This window comes from Sprattus sprattus, assembly GCF_963457725.1.
Source record: "Sprattus sprattus genome assembly, chromosome: 2".
NCBI lineage: Eukaryota > Metazoa > Chordata > Actinopteri > Clupeiformes > Clupeidae > Sprattus > Sprattus sprattus.
The window spans coordinates 50935937-50953210 of record NC_137921.1 but is presented as its reverse complement, the minus strand read 5'-3'; the positions used below and the strand labels follow the sequence as shown (position 1 = coordinate 50953210).

At 42.7% G+C, this 17274-nt stretch overlaps 1 protein-coding gene across 1 annotated transcript; it reads right to left on the bottom strand.

Moving 5' to 3' along the window:
• Window positions 1-7894: 7894 nt before the first annotated feature.
• LOC308360890 (paired mesoderm homeobox protein 1-like) lies at window positions 7895-15845 on the bottom strand. The gene is made up of 4 exons (XM_080833068.1): window positions 15072-15845; window positions 10936-11111; window positions 10300-10478; window positions 7895-8820 (listed from the first exon to the last, which is right to left on the bottom strand). The coding sequence occupies exons 1-4, from the start codon at window positions 15316-15318 to the stop codon at window positions 8688-8690; spliced, it is 735 nt and encodes a 244-aa protein (XP_080689194.1). The 5' UTR covers window positions 15319-15845; the 3' UTR covers window positions 7895-8687.
• Window positions 15846-17274: the final 1429 nt, after the last annotated feature.

Genomic DNA, 17274 nt, shown 5'->3' with positions numbered 1-17274 from the left:
GAGAGAACAGATTTTATTCTGCATCACATTGGTCCATACAGCCACCTTGAGTGTGTGGCACATTGGTCCATACAGCCACCTTGAGTGTGTGTCACATTGGTCCATACAGCCACCTTGAGTGTGTGTCAGTTGGTCCATACTACCACCTTGATTGTGTGTCACATTGATCATTCATGTACTCTCGAAATAGAGTACTGCGCATGACCACGACCTCTGTAAGGTGTCTGTAGAAGGTTTGGGGATATTTGGAAAGAAACTCTTTCAAAGTTCCTCAGCAACTGAAAAATAACAAACATCAGAAAGTGGCTAGGATTTTTAAAGGACAATAAAGACAGCACCAGCGCAGTGCCTTACCATGCGCTTTCAAGGACTTACCAGCATGTTCATGTCAGCTAACATGTAGCGAACACGTGCTTGTGTAGTAGCATGTTCATGTCAGCTAACATGTAGCGAACACATGTGTGTGGTTTCCCTGCAACCTCTAACCTCGCCATGGACCTTTCTAAAAGCCTCTAATTCCGAGCAGAAGCATCTTCTGCTTCTTGTTAAGCTCCTAATCTGTTTTCAATGTGAACAGTATATAAAAGGATCCAATGATCCCATTATTTACTTTCCTAGTGGAGTATTCCGCAGGCGGCCGCCGTGTTGTGGTTCCCCCGGGAGATCTGGCAAACACGAGAGAATAAACCACGGCACGATAATGAAGCCATTAGTCCGTACTTTCCTCCGAACTGTAATAATTCCATAAAAAGTATCTGGCATCGCATTGTGTTATTCTGGCGTGTTGGCAGTCTCTCTGAGAACACTGAAACCTCACTAAATATTTTATTACATTACTTGAGCCATCATTTAACACTGCTCAACCATTTATTTAACTTTATACAGCATTTAACAGCCAGGGTTGCCTTAATTTTATTCACCAAATGAATCCCCCTGTGCATAAAAAATAACCTAAAAATTCTTAGATCGACAGAAAGAAAAAAGATTATGCACCTACTGTAAAAAATAAAAAATATTTTTGAGTGTTAAGCCTCTAAACACAAATACACACACATACTGGATGCACTCCATAATTGCCTCTGTCCGTGGCTTCCTGCAGGTGGTGCTGAAGATACTCAAACCCTTCACATTCAGCCACATGGGATGTATGTTCGGTGCAAAAGATGTAGACTAGAGCTGTTGATTGAGTAAGTCCCATGTCTATGCATCTGTTTGCTAGTGTCATTTCAGGCCAATTTCTTTTTCTTTTTTTTGGTATTCATTTGCACTGCATCTGTAGTCAGTACACACTGCTCCCCAGACTCCCCAGCTTGGCCCTACAGTGTATGCATTGCTTTGTCTGTTTGAGTTTTACTCTGGATAGCAGCTGACTGTGCTATGGATTTGGGCTGGGTATGGGTCAGGTCTGTTCCGGGGTCCCCTTTAATCTGGGATGTGACCCTTTCAGATTTTGGTCCCCAGCTCTGCTTCGCTCTGGAGCTCCCTTTTCCAGAAGCCTTTGGTGGGACGTTCCGGGAAAAAATACTTCACACAATTTTATCACTTCGTTATACGCTCTTAGATCTCTCATCCCTGACATAGACAAGCCCCCCCCCCCCCCCCCCTCAAAAATGTCTCTCCATCTGGCAAAAAGTTAGTTCCAGTATGTCTGGTTGGGATCTGTGCTCAAGAAAGTCTAGGAAAAAAAGGTTCCTTTCCCAGTAGAGTGGAGAGAATATGCCTTTCTTGTTCCACACAGACTTCTCAGATATAGTTCAGTTATTCATAGCCAGGGCAATTGAGTGTTTCTCAGCGCTGTAAAAGACTTTGATCAGTTCCATTACGGAGTTGGCCCATTACATACAGTTGGCATTTCCAAAAGTGAATGTTTAGAGAGAGAACACAGAGAACACAGAGAGAGAGCGCGAGAGAGAGAGAGAGAGAGAGAGAGAGAGAGAGTGATAGAGAGCGATAGAGAGAGAAAGACTCAGAACTGTACAACAGTGTTGAATGCTAAGTGGATCCCATGAAAATCACACACTGGATACACACTGTGTGTGTATGCCTGTGCGTGTCATGATGAAGATGATCCTGTGGTTGTTGATAGCAGCTCACCAATCATTGTGTGAGGTAAAAATAAAGCCTGCCGTGCCTTTTTCACTCTGTGGTGAAGTCGAATTACAAGGCCTTCCCATTCACTCTGGGACTGGCACCATAATGAAAAACAAGACGGAGCCAGGGATTCTTTCCACTTTGAGTCAGAGGGCCCTTTGACTTCCTCAGCACTTTTAATTGAAACTGAAAAAAAGGAGGCGATGAGAAGGGTAAATGCCCAATAATGGCAGAGTTGGTGCCACAGGCAGTCTTTTTGAATAACCGTGATTGTTTTTTTTCTTTTTGTGCGATCAAACCTCCCCCTGGCAGACCTCAGCTGCCTCCCATGGCGCCATTTCTGGTCACCACAATGCACAAGGAAAAGGTCACTGCTCTCATATATGAGGTCGTTGGTTTGTGTCCACAGGCCACATCCGAAAGGCTCCATCTCACTTCTCATGACTCTTCCCTGAGCTGCGGAGCTGTCGAAGGCGTGACACTATCATCACTACTCGACTGGACCAGACCCAACGACACTATCTGTTATTTGGAAAGCCTGTCAGCAGATGTCTTACTCTTTTGTCTCCCATTATGTGTATGTTATACGTGCGGACACGACCTGTATGTCAGGGTGTCCTCTTGGCAAATGAATGAAGACGTTTTGGAAAAGCTCATTTGAAAACGAATATATATTTGCTTTGAGAATATTCCGTGTGTGGGAAACTGCCTGGCTATTGGAGGCTTGTGCTGCGCTGGAATGTGACAGGAGAAGATGCTTGCGGTTTGGTGGCTGATGTGTCTGAAATGTGCTGGCAGAGGTCCTGAACCAGCCCTAATCAGAACCGTGCCACAGCCGAGAGGAGGGGAGAACATCATTAAAATACTATCCAGAGCAATTACGGCCTGATTCAAAGCAGATGACTGAAATATGTTTCTTGTGTTCATGGGACTCTATGCACTCACTTTCTCTCTCTCTCTCTCTCTCTCTCTCTCTTTCTTTCTCTCGACAGGCAGGATCCAGTGCAATGCAGGGAGAGTGATTATTTCGGGTGATGTTTTTAATATTCTGGGTGAGATTGTAGGGTTTTCAGGCATGAGAGAGGCAGGGAGAGTGATGTCACAGTTACCATGGTGACAGATTAAACAGCACAACACCCCGGGTCTATCGGCACTTCATGTGCCGCAGGCACCATGGTTAGGAGCCTAAAAATACTTGGTATGAAAGGCCCATAAGCATTACATGTCTGAAAACCAGGCCATGTTTTGACTTGATTGATATTCTGTATAAAGTTGTAATGTTTGTGACTGGTCCTGTTGAATTGGAGTGACAGCAATCGTTTGGTATTCCCTTTTGGGATTCCCCGGCCTTCCCATATTCCAAAGAACTTCAACACTCCATGATTATGAAAAAACGATAGATAAAAGCTCTTTTAAAAGCTACCCGTGTGTCCAGCAGTTCAGTTTCAAGTGACAAACAAAACAAGAGCTGAAGGAAATCCCATAATTGGAAGGCCACACTAAATAAATAAAAACCAAATGTGTTCAGCAAACATTAGGCATTGGCATTAGGTTTCCCAAATGAATTGAGTTGTGAAGAGATTAAGAGTTTTGGGACATGCAAGCTAGTCAAACAAAATAGCTTTAAATTGTGTGTATTGTTAAACCTTTAAAGATCTTAGAAGACAGTTTTATAGGGTACTAAGAAAAGAGTGCATGTGAGTGCAGTGTACGTTACTACCAGATCAAGGTTTTTAGTTATGTGCTTTATTATGGGATTATTAAGGCATTACAATGTGTTGAATGAATGAATACATGTTCTGTACACCAGGGAAGGAGTTTGTTAGGAGATGAGGGTAGAGCTGTGATAAGGCAGCACAATAGCGGAGCTGTTTCTGCCCACGGCAGTACCGGGACCACTTCATCAGCCCAGAGGAAGGCAAGGAGCCCTGGGGAGAGGCGCATAATATCGCTGCTTCCCCCCGCAAGCAAACTGCTGTAGATTTATGGTGTGACTACTTTGTTAGAAAAACTCTCTCATGGCTCTCTTCCGTCTCAGCCTGTTTTCCTTCTCCTGGTGTTTTAGTGTAGTTTTCGTTCCTGTATGCAGGGAAAGGGGGTGGTTGTGCTGCGAGCCAGTTGAGGGGTATTGCCCTGAGAAGAACTGTCCATATCTGCATACACATGTTCCAGCACATTTCCTGCTGGTGGATACATCCATGGTATCATTGTTTACATTAATAATAATGCATTTTATTGGTGTAATGTATCTTTCATTGTGTTCAAATGCACTACATTACAGAAAACACCATGTAAAATGTATTATGTATTTTATTAAATCTGAAGTCAAATGAAAAGGATTAAGTAATTTGAAGTGATTTTAATTTGAGATTAACTCAAATTTTAATTTGAGTTATTATTTCTATCTTTGTCACTACCTCTCCCATATAACTGTCTCTGTTAGTGAGTATGATAACCTGAATGAGATGAGCATGAGGATCTAATTCATGTAGGCTGGTTTGAAAGCTAATAGCTCAGAATAGGTGTGTTACCTTAGGGTTGAATGACATGTACAGATGTAAAGTTGTCACTAGAGGGCGGTGGTGAGCCCAAACCCAGCTGATCGACATCTGCACCAAGGCAGAATTTAGCTAATAACTGTAAGTAAACGATTTTTTCCCTCCAGTGTCATTTTTCTTGTTCCTCATAAATGCAATAAGTCCTCCATAGAGTTCTAACTCAACCTAGTAAGAGCAGTGGTGATTGGGAATGTAGTAAACCAGTCCCTTTATTATGAGGTAATATTATGAGTCGCAAAGCACATGTGCTTGGCAGAGGTCCTCACTGCATGTTATAAAAGGCTGGAGTCTTGAGAACCCTCTCATTTCACACATGTGTAATATAATTCTCAGGCTCAAGTAGAGTAAGAATGCTTTAGTTAGAAACCCACTGTTTTCTTTGTTTTAAACACCACTTCCTCTTATTCAGAACTTCAGGGACGTTTCTTCTTCTGTAACCTTTGTTTGTAATCACTGGCCTGAAGATCCTCTCAACACAATGCTTTCTATGTACAACACATAGTACAGTTAAAGTATAGAGTAGTATATATTGACTTACAGTGTATGTTTCATATACCACTGAGCATGATGGAAATTGCTGTATATCTGTACAATTTCTTATCATGGGAGATGACTGCTCTTTAGTAAACTCTTTGACCTTTGTGCTCAGGTTCAAATGAGAGATATTTGACTTTAGGAGAGGGGACACATTGACACCTTTCCTAATTGTAAGTTCCTTCAGTGTGATTGGCTGTATATAAGTTGTCAATACAAAAGAAAAGAAATCCAGCCTTGTTTGAGAAAGTTAACTCTCTCCTATGGACCCCTCCTTCCACTTTCTTCTCTTTTTTGCTCTTTCTTCCTTACTCTTACTCCCCTGTTTTCTCTCTCTCTCTCTCTTGCTCTCCCTCTACCCCCCTCTTTGCTTCCCTCCCTCTCTCGCAGACTGTCTCCCTCCTAATGAGCTCCAGATGTCGAGGTTGACGGGGGTGAGCGGCTCGCTTGTCATCCATGGAGCCATGTGTCCGTGAGGGGCTGGGGCGGGGTGGAGTGGGCTGGGGAGCCTGGGTGCTGGGGCTCGGGTCATCTGGAAGCACTTGAGGTCAGAGGATCCAGCCTGTGAAAGGTGAGATGGATGCCCAGCCAGAGAAATGCACCAAAGAGACCGTTACTCCCCCCTCCTCCTCCTCCTCCTTCTCCTTCCACTCCTTCATGCCTCCTTACCTCCCTTACTCCTCAACCATAGCTCAAAACTGACTTTACAGTCCTAAAACCTTCAGGGGTTTATCTCCATCCTGGCATCAACAAACATGAACATTCACAAAACACAAAAAAAACTGAAACGGCACAAAATCCCCCTCCAAGTCTAGCGTCACCGTCTTCGTCGACTAACGGAGCGATGACAAATTCATCACTCGCAAGTGTCGGCTTCTATGACAGATCACCTAGCTGACTGACGGCCGGTGACATGTTTGTGCCAAGGCACTCACTCGGATTGAGGAAACAGTCAGCGGCTCAGCGAGGGGGGAGGGGGGATTAGGTGGCCTCCCTCCAGCAGGAGCCTCTAGTTCCAGCTCCCCGCAGGTCCCTTCTCAGGCTGACTCACAGGGCTGTGCGGACCATAAAGGTTGGCCGCGCGGCGCACGAGATGGAGCCGGGTCAGAGCCCCGTGGGGAAAGGCCACATGAAAGAACGCTGCTGTTGGAAAAGACAACTGGAATTTTAATGTGAGAGGTTGAGTTTCAATGCAGGAAGGGAGATTTTTTTTTTTCAAATGCGGCTCATTTAAGAAAATGTCAGCATTTCCTTTCGTGCCCCCGTCTCAGCCCCCTCCTCAACAAGACCCTCGCTCTGAGTGCTTGCTAAGCTCCGTTTTATTTACTTTACCAGGTCTGCCCATGACCCTGATGTCAACCTCTAATGGTAAACCACAAAAAAAACTGCTGAACCTTGGCACAAACATCCGATAAAATTGCTCAAAGGCCACGAAGCATCAAATACGCTACCAATACTTGTCAGTGGAAATATTCGCAGAGAGAATTACTACGGAAAGTCCAGAGTGGACTGGAGCGAGCGTATAACCTCCACATGCTGTGGCTAACCCTTAGCTTCATAGGTCACGTCAGGTCACATGCAACCAGATGACCATCAGCCATTCAGAAAGGCACCTTGTGGCCACTTGGGCCAAGAGTGATACGGAGTCCAAGGTACATGCTGCTTTTGAAGGGAGGCACAGCGGAGAGAAGAAATGAACACCTCCATGCTCTCCAGCTGCTCGTGGGAGTCAGAAACCTCCAGCAGAGCAGGGGAGTCCATCATGAGAGCATTACACACACACACTTCCACCACACTTCCAACTGGAGCTTCACAAGCGCATAACACACACACACTTCCACCACACTTCCAACTGAAGCTTCACGAGCGCATAACACACACACACTTCCGCCACACTTACAACTGGAGCTTCACGAGTGCATAACACACACACACTTCCACCACACTTTCAACTGGAGCTTCACGAGCACATAACACACACACATTTCCACCACACTTTCAACCGGAGCTTCATGAGCACATAACACACACACACACACACACTTCCACCCAGCTTCCAACTGGAGCTTCACAAGCACATAACACACACACACTTCCACCACACTTCCAACCGGAGCTTCATGGGCACATAACACACACTTCCATCACACTTCCAAATGGAGCTTCAACCACAAGCTCTTCCAGCAGCACATTCTGCAGCTGTTTGTTTCCTGGGTCAGGCTGTCCTCCAGCCAATGTCGCTGTTATTTTGTTTAGTATTTTTTTATATTCTTGTTGGTTAAAGGTGACTAATTGACTTGGGATGGATAGAGTGCCAGTGAAAAAAAATTAGTATCTGAAGTTGTAGTGGGCCTGTAAATGTGGTTTTGACATGTGGTGGTTCATTTTAGTCATGCTTCAGGTAATACAAAAGAACATTTGTGAGTTACTGAACCCTGCACCTACAGTATATCTCTCCTAAAATGCCTTTTTTTAAGTGTGTATGTATTAGTAGCTGTATTAGGGTTTCAATATGTTCGTGCCGTTGCCTGCAATAGTAAGGATGATGAAAGTATATGCAGAATTAACATGAGCTGGTGAATCCATCCTGCAACTGTGCTTAAACCACATCTTTTTATTGCAAAGGAATATAACACGTTTGGATATAATCAGTTAATATACATAAGGGAATATGACTTTAGAGCATTAGCTGAAGAAAAGGTTGGCTCCAATGGTTAAAAAATGACAAACAGGAGTAGAGTCTAGTGTTCTTTTTGAGGCACTTCAGATAATCCCTCCTGGGTTTCATGCACCCTCAGTCCCATGCTAAATCGCAGAGGCCAGAAGACTCCTTGCTGCAAAATGTCCAATGCTACTAGTCTCTGGAAGTCCATGGGCGTACCCCAATCGTCTGAGGACCATAGCAGGAACATGACCAAAGCCTCTTCATCATCAGAGACTCGTGATGTGATAAAGCCTGTGTGAGCTTTGTATTTTGATCCCTTTTCTTTATGTACTTTAAAATCGTATGGCAGAAGAATGAAACACTCGAAGTGCACTGAAGTACCGTCGGATAGGAACAATTTTCCGCTTTGTGTGCCGTTACAAAACAAAGTCTGCACTTCGGTTCCGTATTCTGCAGAGTATCTGTATCTTCTCGTAATGGTGGTAGTGTTGTTTTTGGCTGAAGAGCTAGAGCTTTGCCGTTTGGGTGCTGAGCAGAGGAATCTTGACAGAGTCGGAGCTGGTGTCTTCAGCTAGCTGAGGAGATACTAAGCGGCTGTTATTAAGATGAAAAGAGAAAGCCATTCTCTCGGCCTGAGAGCTGCTTGGTTTTGCATTAGGTAATGGTGTTGTATCGAGTGCTGGGCGTGTCTTTGTTATGCTGTCTTCTTTGCTCAATAGGCCTTGAGATGGAATGCTTATTGGGGTGCCCCTAAGGACTGTAATCTCAGTTGACTAACTGAAACCATATGCTCCCAGCTGGAAGTGTGTGTGTGTTGGGGTAGGAGGCGTGGTGTCCAGTCAGTTGACAGTGGGCACCTGGTTCAGGCTGTACTCCTTTGCTTTTAGTCTCAAGTTGGCAATGCTGTTGGCCATGTTCATTCCCTGAGTTGTAGTTGTGTTGGCACATGTGGGAGGGTATGTGGCCATGGCACTGGATAACAAAACATACAGAAAAAACAGAGAGAAAGAACATTAATAATCAAGTCTCCAAGAGATAATTGACCACAATCAAAATGCAAACGTGGTAAGGCCAGGTTTTAAAAAGCCACTCAATTCCAACTTTAATGCATGATTATTTCATCAGGTACGGTAAGTCAACTAAGATATCTTTTATTTTGTCAGATAAAGCTTCCACTATTGAACAATACAGGATTCATAAAACATAGGAAAAATTGCTATTGCATTATCAACTGTTCTAAGAGCCCCAGTTGGGGATGCTCTGCTCTAGTCGATGAGGTAACAACCATGCACACAGCACAGATGCTCAGTTATGAGGCAAATAAACATTTCAGAAAGCTCAGCATGGACTCCGACAGCAGATCTCAGGAGGAGTTGTTTTCATAATCAGAGTGGCTATTGAACCAGATGCTGGCAAACCCCTATAAGTTCTACCTCACCAGATGCTGGGAAATTCACAGCACATATATTTGACCAGCTTGCCTTTGACAGCTTGAAACACAGAAAATGCCAGAACTTTATTTTTCTTGTACGTTTGATGGTTTGTGGTATAATTTACTGTAGGAAGATCGCTTCAGTATAGGTTGCAGGGGTTGCTGTCTCGAATTGGTACCTAACCAGGCAGAGATTTGTTGTCATGTTAATTCAAATGTAAGTTATTGATGTCACAGGAGGGATATATTTCAGGAGCTCAAGGTCTGAGTCAGAGGACTACTTTAATCTCTTTCAAATTCAGGAGAGGCAATTGGCAGCTTGTTATGAAATATTTTCTCCCTTCATATAAACTATTATAGCGCACTGACAGTACATAAGGCTATACTTAGCTGGTATGGTAGGCAACTGGGCCAGATTTTGATTAAAGGCGCACACCCAAATGCAGCTGATAAAATACACTGCCCCTGACAGTCACCCTGTTAATAGTTTGGCAGCGTGCTGTTCAACTCAACCTCGTCATCTAATTCAAAGCTAGTAAAAAAGGCAAGTTTTATTTTCCCAGAACATGGTCCAAGAGTAAATTAAATTATTTCACCAGGAGTTCAGTCAAAAACTACAAATATCATTTTACCTGCATCTGGGCCAATGGCCACTGCTTTTCATTAGTGAAGCAGTAGGAATCGATAAATCTATGGTTTATTGCTTACATTTAGAAAAAAGGAGCTGATCTGAACCAGGCTTTTCTATGGATAATATTCCTTAAAAGGTTCCATTTGTCATCATCTGATGAAGAAGTCTTTCAAGAACCTCTCGTGAGTTATTTGGCAGTTGGCTTCAGAGAAAATTCCCGCCACTGGGAACCCTACAGAGGTAAAAAGATCCTCCTAAGCCAATTAATGATTTTTCATGTGGAAAACGATCTGTGCAAAGCTCCTAAATGTTTTAAACAGACCCTTTAGCTTTTGAAAGGGCCATGAAGAAGCTTTTAACCAAGAAGTATATCAAGGGAAATGAGTACCTGTATGGGGCAGAGGACCCCCAGGACATATAGTCGTTCGGTCTGGGGGCAGGGCGAGGCACCATTGGCTGCTCCACATTCACCTCGCTGGAAAATGACTTGAGAAGAGAGGAATTCTTACTGGCCAGCATGGCTCGTTCATTCCGTCTGAACTTCGCCCGTCTGTTCTGAAACCACACCTGAGCAAGAGAAAGTCACAGATGAGCAGCCGCATCCCTCTCAGAGACCTTAGGGCTTTACCGCTAAACTCTTTGCTATCATCAAATCATGAAATGAAACAGACAGTCATCAGCGAGACGGAGCCAGACCAATGAAGCTGAGAAGTGGGCCAGTGCCTTTAGAACACCTTTAGTCACACCTTTCACTTTATTTCAAGTCACTGAAATTGAGTGGTCTTTAATGGGGGGAAAAACCGCAATCTCCATGTGTTTCCAAACTGAATTGATCAGCATTTGACAGTGGAGTTACACGTGTCTCGTGTAGACCCAGTGAATAAGTAATGACTGACCCATGTGTCTATCAGCATTACATCAAAACCAACCGCACAAATGCAAACAATCTTGCAACTTGAGGATTGTATCCACATAAACGTAAACAGACAAAGATGAAGTAAGACAGGACGAGTCGCGGCCGCACCTGCACTCGGGCTTCTGTGAGGTTGACTCGCCGTGCGAGGTCCTCCCGGACAAAAGCGTCGGGGTAGTGTGTGCGCTCGAAGACGCGCTCCAAGGCCTGCAGTTGGCTGCTGTTGAAGGTGGTCCTGTTCCTCCGCTGCTTCCTCTTCTTCTTCTCCTCCGTAGTCAAGCGTTCATCTGACACACAGGCAATGACAGAAACACACAGAGTGATGATTACATTCAGATTTTTTTGTTAAAATGGGTATAATCCACTTTAGCAAGCGGTTGTGCCTCAGATCACAAAAAGCTTTTGTGCTGAGTGGTAATCACAGGTTTCCTTCCATTCAAGACTAAGCGTCAAGGTCTTTCCTAAAGAGCGCCATTTTGTTTATAATGGCCGAATTAAGTTTGTGTGTGTGTGTGTGTGTGTGTGTGTGTGTGTGTGTGTGTGTGTGTGTGTGTGTGTGTGTGTGTGTGTGTGTGTGTGTGTGTGTGTGTGTGTGTGTGTGTGTGTGTGTGTGTGTGTGTGTGTGTGAGAAAGAGAGAGAGTGCAAAAATATAATTTGACAAACAGATATCTGAATAGAGCAAACATTTAAGTGTAACTTCTGGCTTAAAATCATTAACCTGATATTAATGATGATGTTAGATGTTAGTGATGTTAGTTAAAAGTAAGACATTCCAAATAGAGTGCTGGGTGGGCCTAGTCTACTAAACAACAGTAGTGATTCTGTATGCATTTTACACTGATATAAAATAAAACAGGCTTTTTGTTTGAATTAGCTCAATCTTTAATCAAATTATTAAAGGTCTTTCAGGGAGAATGACTGTTGTGTGAAGGATATAAGTATTGGCTTCAGACTGACAAACAATAGCTGAAGAGTTTGAGCGACCTCGGGAGCTAAAGAGTGCCCCCGTGGTTTCAGAGTCTCGTGCTGATGTTGGTCTTTTCAAGCGATACTCACAGACAGTCTTGGCAGGAGTCTTTCCTGATTCCATCGTTATTATTTGAGCAAGCTTGATCTGGCGGTAATTAATGAGCAAAGAGCCAAAAGAGACTTGGTCGATGAAATCGTGACCACATGCACTTTTTTCCCACCACTGTAATAACTATCATGATCCTTCCCCCACATAATTCATAATACATTGATACTAATCCAAGAAAAGGGAATGCTTCATTTATTAACTCTTATGATCCAGTTTGTTTTATCAAAAGAACATTGGAAGTGTGCTAACTTTATTATTTTAAAATAGGTGTGTATTTCTCAGATCTTAGGTTAATGTAAGAACTTAGTTGGCTGGCTCTAAAATAGGCGTTTGAGATTTGAGCATTCTTGTTGTAGCACCATCAAACGTTCACCTAGTCTATTTAATCTCACACGGGAATTCTGTCATTATCAGAATCAATGTTTTATAACTGTGCTAGTCAAACCGTATGTTTCATAATGAACACATACATACTCTATACTTTGCATAGGCCTAGCCTACATAATGTTCCTTTGTAGGCCTAGTAAAAATGTAAAATTAGGCATTTGCTAAAGTGAAGACAATATATTGATATTTCACAAATTGGTAAAGTTAACCTAAACGGCTAAGAGGCAACAAGCTATTGCCAAACGGGATAAAACAAATCCTTTCAAAAGGGTGTGTGTCAGGACGGAGGGGAGGGGTACACTCCCATGAGATTGGGTCCACTCATTCCAAACACTCCAACTCACATCAATCAGCACCGAGATCAGCTCATAAAACTGCGCAAGAGGAAAAACAGTTCGGTGACCAATCGATTCACCCGGAAAGTCCCCCATGCTATAAATGCCCGAGGGCGATGGAAGAACACAAATTCCACCTGGATGTCTTTGGTCTTTTAAAAGTAACTTGACACATTATAACTACCACGGTAGTATAAGCTGTTTTTTGTAACTTTACGAGACTTTACTTTTGATTACAGAGTTCAATGTAGGAGACCGGGGCTGGTTGTCTCACGGGTTGGTTGTCACACTGCTTACTACAGGCACACTATAGGGCGCTGTGGTACAATTTTCATATCAAACTGTTAGCTTTTGTTAGCTTACTCATTTGCACTTGCAATTTTGCTGAGCAGACACAAAACATTGAGGTGAGGACACAATTTGTAATTTTCATGGGTCAGAGTAAATTTTTATTTTGGTGTTGTTTTTGTATTGAGAGCTTGTAGATTATTAGTCATCAAAAAACAACACACTCATTGAAAAGGCAAAAGTAGTAGCTTTATTTTGAGTCATCTTTTAACATAATAGTTTAAGCCATGCTGCAGCTAGGTTAACATGTTTGTCAAGGAGTCAGTTGGGGATGGTTGTCTCATAGCTTGCGGGGTTGGTTGAAATAGATTGTTTTCAGTAGGCTTCAGTATAGTTTAGTAGATTGTTAAAAATATTGGACATGTAGAACTTTTTAAGACTGTTGGTCTGTTTGTATTTGTTTGCTGTTAAGCAACTTACATAATGAAATTATAATAAAGAGGTTTTTAGAACTCAACACACAATGTTAGTAACTGATCACCTACTTTAATCCCATTGTTTAAACATAAAGGGCATTGATGACAACCAGGGACATGCACAGTAAGTTTGAGGGGCAGCTCACAGACAATCGTGACAGTATCTCACTAGGCAATTACGTGCAGGCTCGGGTGCTGGTCGCGTGCACAATTTATCATTGAAATCCTATTGAACCTCTATAGGGACAACCAACCCCATACCCTGTGACAACCAACCCCGTGATGGGGTTGGTTGTCACATTGTGTCAGAGTGTCTTTGATGTTTAATTACTTCCTGCTACAATACACTCTAAAAGTAAAAAGTATACACATTTAAAGCCAAGACCCCATGCTTTCATTTCATGTAGGAATTACTGCTGAAAGATTTTTTGAAGATGAGCAATTCATGCATGAGTAAAAATTGTGACAACCAATCCCGGTCTCCCCTATAGTGTTTTTTTTTTATAATCCTTAAAACAAACATAATTGTATGGCACCTACTCTTGACTATTACATGCTAAATGAATAGGCCCAATGCTTTACATATTTATACTTTAAATAAATATTACAAAATATAGGTATAGTTATGCATTGACCTTAGAAATATAATGGAAAGTTATTCGTTTCCGTTGGTCTGTGAAAAAAATGATGGAATAAATTCGCTTTTTGGAGAGGTGAGGAGAGGTGGGCCCCGCAAAAAAAAAATGCATTTAATTAGGTACCCCACACAGTCTCTATGCTGCAGGCTGCATGGTGAAGCAGCAATTAACTCATATTCCATTAAGCCAGTTAATCAATAAGCAACACAATCATAGAAATAGCTCACATGAACAGCATGGACTGATTAGCGGTTTCAAAATGATAAATTAAAAGTAAAAGTAATCAATTAAAAGTAATCTAAGGTGCAGCTGTCAAATTAAGTATTAATATCAAAAAGGCAACTCGTGTTTTCATCAGGAAATGTGCTAATTCTCGTTGACCCTCCATGACAAGATATATAACAGCCAAGGCACTGAGAACAGATCTTTAATTATTTTATCACTGCCACGCGTGTTAAAGTAATGTGAGTCATGATAATTGCTAGCCTATGTTGTTGGCTGTCAAGTATCAGGGCTGCGGGAACTGATGGATGGAATCGTCTTGTTTCCACGGCCTTCGACAAGCTCTATAAAGTGCCCTGGTTCCTTGAGCCGTGTTGTAGGCAGGAATCTTACTTTAATATTTAACTGTGATGTGTAAACCCCATGAATAACGTTTAGTGGTCTGTTATAAAAGTGGGGTAACCTTCTCAGTATGGACAACCTATGGTGTCAGACCTACCGTTATAAATACTGCCCACCATTGTGTGTGAGAGAACTATCTGTTAATCTTTTCATGCCGCCATTCGCTCAAATATGCCATTACTTGAATGAGTTGTTCGGCATGTGAACGTTCATCAGTAGACTAAGAAACACGTCGAGGCCCGCATAGATGTCTATTCTCAAAGATAATTCAAATAACAAGAAGGCAAAAACATATGGGATATGACTACTTTACATAACAAAACTACAAATCGCATTGACATTTACATTAACTTATTTTACCATTAGTGTATCGCTATCATCAGCCCGGGCGAATCCCTGAATGACATTCCCCAAACTCACTTTCTTGTTGTGCTGTGTCGCTGCCGCTTGTCAAACCGGGAGACTCCAGCATATTCCGCCCCGACTCCCCCGTGTTGTCCTCCGTCTGAGTTCCCACCATCTCTCGCGCTTCCTCTAGATCCAACAGGTGACTTACCGAGAAGTTTTTTTTTGCCTGTAAATGTTCCAGATTAGCGATGATCGGACTTTCGGTGCGACAGGGCAGCGTGGCTTGTCTGTCCACTACAGGCGCATAGCTAGAAGTCATGACGCAGACTACACCGACAAAAATGATATTACCAAATTGTATTTCAGCAACAAGGCATTTTCACTCTGAACAAGAAAAAAAACTCCGAATGCAATTTCAACGGCGACTTCTCAAGACCCCAGCATCCTTAGTCCAGTTTGGCACAGATGTTACAAGCAAGTTGTTGACATTTTAAAACTGCATATTCTGAAGTCTTAAATTCTGCTTTCTCGGTTCTAGCATACTGTTCGTTGTCGCTTTAGAAGACAGATTGCGTAATAACTCAACGCAAACCTCGAAAATGTCTCTTTTTGCGTGAGCATCGCCCTTACGAGTTTGTAATTACGGAATGCTCTCGTGTGTTCATTGCGAACAGTACTCGAGAGTGTGATGAGTGTTCGGCTGCGGAAGTGATGAAGTCCGGGAGACGCGCGTGTAGCGAGAGGCCGGACCCTCTGGGTTCTCCTCGCGCCTGTGCTGTTGAACACGCGCGAGCTATTAGGTCCCCTGGGGAAGTAATCGCAATGCATGAAACTTTCATTACGCGCCCTAGCTTTTGAGCTTCTCTTGCCGCTTTACAGGCGCCCCGTTTCATGCCCACAGAATCCCACCCTCACGCAATACATCACTAATAAAGCACACTTTTTCGTCCACACAAGGCATTCATCAGCGGAGCATAGGGGGTGTCGACTTAAGATTCCCTGTATAGTAAACTGTAAGTAAGGTTAAGAGGTACATTATGCCTCGATTACTGAATAACGACTCAGCACTTACATATCCAAACAATGTGGAAGTTCAAGACTCAACCTTCACGTAGCCTATTAGGCTAATTTAAACAAACATTAGCCTCGACTCACTGGTTTGCTGAAAACAATCTTTCGCATTTCAGTGTGTGCTTGACATTTTTGTTTTAGTCCTGAGAGATGACATGTTGTAGGCCCATACAATACAGCGATTCCACTGTCGTTTTGACAGGAAATGTCCCTCTCGCAACACCCCCATTTCAATCTGCGAAATGAACCCATTGATGTCGCAGATTGAAAACAGATGTACTGGCCCTCTCCCGTCCTCTGCGTATTTTTAATTAAGGTCGGATTCGGTTTACTATTGGTCATTACCTTTCCCTCATGTTCTGGACGTTTTATGCAGGAATATAAATCTTAACCAGAATCAATGTCGCCATGTGGCACTAGCAGAACGTTTTCTACAGATTTACTATTGACACAAATCCGCAGATTCAGGCTGAAATGGAAGGGATATTTTACCACCAGGCAGTTTATGTGTAAAAGTGAAATGTATGCTATTGCTGGACTGATTTGGAAAGAAGTTTAATTTGTAGTTGGGTATGGGCTTCAGCTTCAAAGTCGGATGCATACTGTCAAAAATGTATCAGTAAATTGCCATGGGCCTAATTTCTCCCCCAAACTCATTTGATATAAATAGGCCTAGTCGTAGTTTACTGATAGGCTATATTTAGCAGGTCTAGCCAAACATACACGATTTCATTACAAATCCCCATGTTGGACTATCCTTTTACATTAGCTTATCTTAATTGTTTTATGAATCAGCATAGGTTTTAATTAACCTAATAAAAAGTCCTGGTATATTTCACCACGACCTAGAAATAATAATAATAAATAAATAAGCTAGGAATACAATCAAAATCGAATTAGAACTCTATAGGCTATTATAAGATATAGGACTGTAACCCAATAGGTCAGTGAATGAGAAAGGATGCTGCACTAAACACGCCATTTCAACAGGTTCGGCTACAACACGAGGACACATTAAGCTGTTTGGCCAAAACAAAAAATAATCTTATCTGCCTATCTAAATCGTCAGTCAGTAGTTCATTTCGCACCGCATCTCAGGCTACCATGGAAGTCTTCTGCGCTGACAGGAGCGTCCTGGACGTTATACCGTTGTATGAAATGTGATCTACTCATATTTGGTCTCTGGGCTAATCTTAGAAGGGGC

Coding starts and splice junctions, on each gene's coding strand:
- LOC308360890 (XM_080833068.1), bottom strand. CDS start 15,318: ATGACTTCTAGCTATGCGCCTGTAGTGGACAGACAAGCCACGCTGCCC. Junction 11,112..15,071: donor CGACACAGCACAACAAGAAA/GTGAGTTTGGGG, acceptor CCTGTGTGTCAG/ATGAACGCTTGACTACGGAG. Junction 8,821..10,299: donor GGGTCCTCTGCCCCATACAG/GTACTCATTTCC, acceptor TTTGTTATCCAG/TGCCATGGCCACATACCCTC.